Source organism: Bidens hawaiensis, unplaced genomic scaffold (assembly GCF_021521415.1).
Source record: "Bidens hawaiensis isolate Kalapana, Puna unplaced genomic scaffold, B.hawaiensis_p1.1 tig00007411_1, whole genome shotgun sequence".
NCBI classification, from domain to species: Eukaryota; Viridiplantae; Streptophyta; class Magnoliopsida; order Asterales; family Asteraceae; genus Bidens; species Bidens hawaiensis.
The window spans coordinates 401,044-404,368 of NW_027491515.1; the positions used below are offsets into that span (position 1 = coordinate 401,044).

The following is a 3,325-nucleotide window of genomic DNA, read 5'->3' on the forward strand; positions in this document are numbered from 1 at the left end:
TCTTGTCTTCTTAGAATATTCATGATTGTTGGTTATCTTAAAGCTTGAAGATAATGATCTTCATTAACTTGGGTTGAACACCACTCATGAAATGTTAAAAGAGCATGGATTTAATGATCATTTTGATGTGTGTATGAACTTCACAAGTGTTCATTCCTAGTAAAAATATTTTTAACAAACAACAAAATAAGTGCAAGCCTTGATGGATATACAAACATATAATGAAACATTTAACTGTCAAAACATAAGTTGGAAAAAGATTGTAAAAACCCAAATGGGCACCACAAAAACACACACTGCAAGTCTCTCCAATTTGTACAATCAATAAATCAACTTAAAAGAAAAGAAAATATTAAAGTTACAAAGCAAACAAAGGCTGGATAGAATTACAAACCATGAGAGTGGGCCCTGCTAGCTTCCAATGAGAGTGGTTCCATGATCTTTGTTATCTTCAAACCCATCCACAAATGACAAATGTTGTCTAATGCTATTAACAAGATGCAAAGCTTCCTGGTCTAGCTTTAAAGGATGCCTCTTCAAACTCTGAAAATAAAAAAAAAACAAATTAATAAATATAAACTAAAAATTTGTGATAATTACTCAAAGAGTTGTATAGCATACCTCTGAAGCCCATAGACAGTCGCGGGCCCTACGAGGAATTATATGAATGTGTGTCTGAACCAAGAAGAACAATAACAAGATCATGAGTAAACTTAATTGCACCTTTCGTCCTTCGACCAAGAAAATAACAAGAATCATCCTTTATATTTTAAAAAAGTTGGCATGCTTCATCCTTTCCACTAATTAGTGTTAGATTTTTCAGTTAAGTCTAGCCATGGTAAATTGCACATGAGGGGCATTTTTGTCATTTTACCATTTACTAAAAAAGTTGAATTGTTTAATAAAGAGAAGTTAAATAAAATACCTGCAATCCCACATGACAGGACTTAACGAAAGAAACTAACGGCCATAAGTGGAAACTATGAAATGTGCAAACATGTTAAAACATACAGGACAGTTTAAAGATATAAACCTGAAATTTGGTATATACGTAAAGGACGAAAAGTGTAACCTACTCATTAACATGTATAAGACATAAACGAATAATTAGACTTCGATAACAGGAATCCAATTCTTGGTTATTGATACTTACATGAAATATAACTTGCCCTGCATCCACACCATTGTTGACCAGCAAGTTGAATGAATCTGAAAGTTTCATTTGCAACGTCATAAAAAACGTAACTTTAATATTCAAAATATGATCTTGAAGCATTAAGAAAAAAGATTAATAAAAAACATTACCAGAATCAGTGGCTTTCATTACCGCTTTGCTAATATAAGGTACTTTTGAGCACATTGCAGCCACCACCTGCAAATTTACCAAGTTATTATTAAATGGTATAGTGAGATGCTTAAAATATTATGAAGGACTTACAGATGGTGGAGTTGCTACCAGAGACGGATAATGGGATCTAGGAATAATAAGGCAGTGCCTGACAAAATGGTAAGATAAATTATTTAGTGCAAAAATAATTGGAAACCATCTAATGTTGAACATGTAAAGATATAAAAGGGACTGTTGTCTTGATTTTAAAACGTGCATTGCATTTGCATATAAGGAGTGGAAATTATGATTGCATATTAAGACATATGATACCTTACCCAGGGCTAACAGGATTGTTATCCAAAAAGCATAAGCATTCATCATCTTCATATAGCTGTAGGCAGATGACAATCTAACGAAAATAAGAACAACGTATCATGTTGATCATAATAAAAAAGCAAATATAAACCCTACCAACCTATTTATACTAAACAATGACATGACTCAAACCTAAACTTACTAGGACACATGAACTAATTAAACAAACCGATAATTCCTAACCAACAAACTTAACCGACTTAAAACACTTTCAAATCTTATATTGAATTCGACCCACTTCACATGTGAAATCCAGACTAACCCCTACAGATCCGAATTTCCATCATCTTGAGCCCCAATTTCGAAATTATTTCCCTTTCATTGTAATTGTAAAAACTGAAGTAATGAAAACCCGTAAGGTAATATGCATTATTGATTGACTATTTATATGAGTACAATGAGAATAATTACAAAGAAAACCTAATCAGTATATCAAATCACATGATCTAACCAATATATTCTCCCGTATTTACATGTTAATTTAGATGGTCAATTTCATTTTTCGGACTATGTCAATTTGTCTCAAAAGTTTTCTATTTTATATTTGTGCCACGAGTGTTATAATCTTACATCTTACAATACTAATAAAAGAAAATGTTGAAGCTTAGGTGTCAAGTCCACATTTCACCTAATTTCCTAATCTCTCATCTCATTCATTCTAGCTATTCATGGGTCATGTGTCAAAATCATTTTGTCAAATGGGTTATAACATAGTGTGGATTTTATAACATGGTGTCATTTTCATACCTGAAGTTTGACCAACTACATAACCTTAGCACATTATTTAAATTTCTTGCAAATCGACACCCGACGTCTCCAAAACCATGCTATTTTAGTAATTTTACCCGTTTGTTTTTCCTTCAGGTCTACATTAAATTAATTCATAAGTATTTTGAGAATCACAATTGAAATAACGATCCTTATTTATTTTTATCGTTTGATAAATCCCGTCAGGTTCAAAAGCTAGTATATTATATACATCAAAAGCAAAAGAATTTAAGGAAACATATAAGTTCATTGATGATAAATCAGATACTTTTAGACTTATTGAATTTGATAGTATAAACCCTAAGATCCATTTTAGGAAGACAAAACTCAATAAACATAGAAATACCTTGAGAGCAGGGGCTTCACCTCCAACAATCTTACAGAAAATGCAATCAGTCTCCTGCTTCTCGGAATCAGAACATGAAGACATGTTTAACCAGGTGGGTGTGACTGTAACTGGACGAAGATGAGAGCCGATGACGGACAAACGACGTCGTTGAGCACCTTCCATTCTTAATCAATCAATCAGTATCATATATTATATCATATGTATATCAAAGAGTAAGTGATCGGGCCACCATGGTTCGATTGAAATAGAAATAAGGGTGGTTTATTGATTAATAATAATTTAATTTTAATTTGTGGTGTATACAATAACGGGGGTTTCGTTGGTTGTGGATGATAATCAATCCATACTCTAAACGACAACTCAGTTGTCAATTGGTCGCTCACTCGTGGGTTATCTCATTCTTTAATCTAAACTATATAAATATTGCTTTTAAAAATTATTGCTTCTTTTTTTTTTCTTGTCGTTCAAAAAAAAAAAAAAAAAAAAAAACACTATTGGTTCTG

At 32.2% G+C, this 3,325-nt stretch overlaps 1 protein-coding gene across 1 annotated transcript; it reads right to left on the bottom strand.

The window, feature by feature from the left end:
• Nucleotides 1–203: 203 nt before the first annotated feature.
• LOC143635106 (adenylylsulfatase HINT3-like) lies at nucleotides 204–2,984 on the bottom strand. The gene is made up of 7 exons (XM_077103003.1): nucleotides 2,820–2,984; nucleotides 1,666–1,721; nucleotides 1,439–1,496; nucleotides 1,306–1,372; nucleotides 1,154–1,209; nucleotides 622–675; nucleotides 204–543 (listed from the first exon to the last, which is right to left on the bottom strand). Exons 1-7 carry the CDS (start codon nucleotides 2,982–2,984, stop codon nucleotides 412–414), a joined length of 588 nt encoding a protein of 195 aa, XP_076959118.1. The 3' UTR covers nucleotides 204–411.
• Nucleotides 2,985–3,325: the final 341 nt, after the last annotated feature.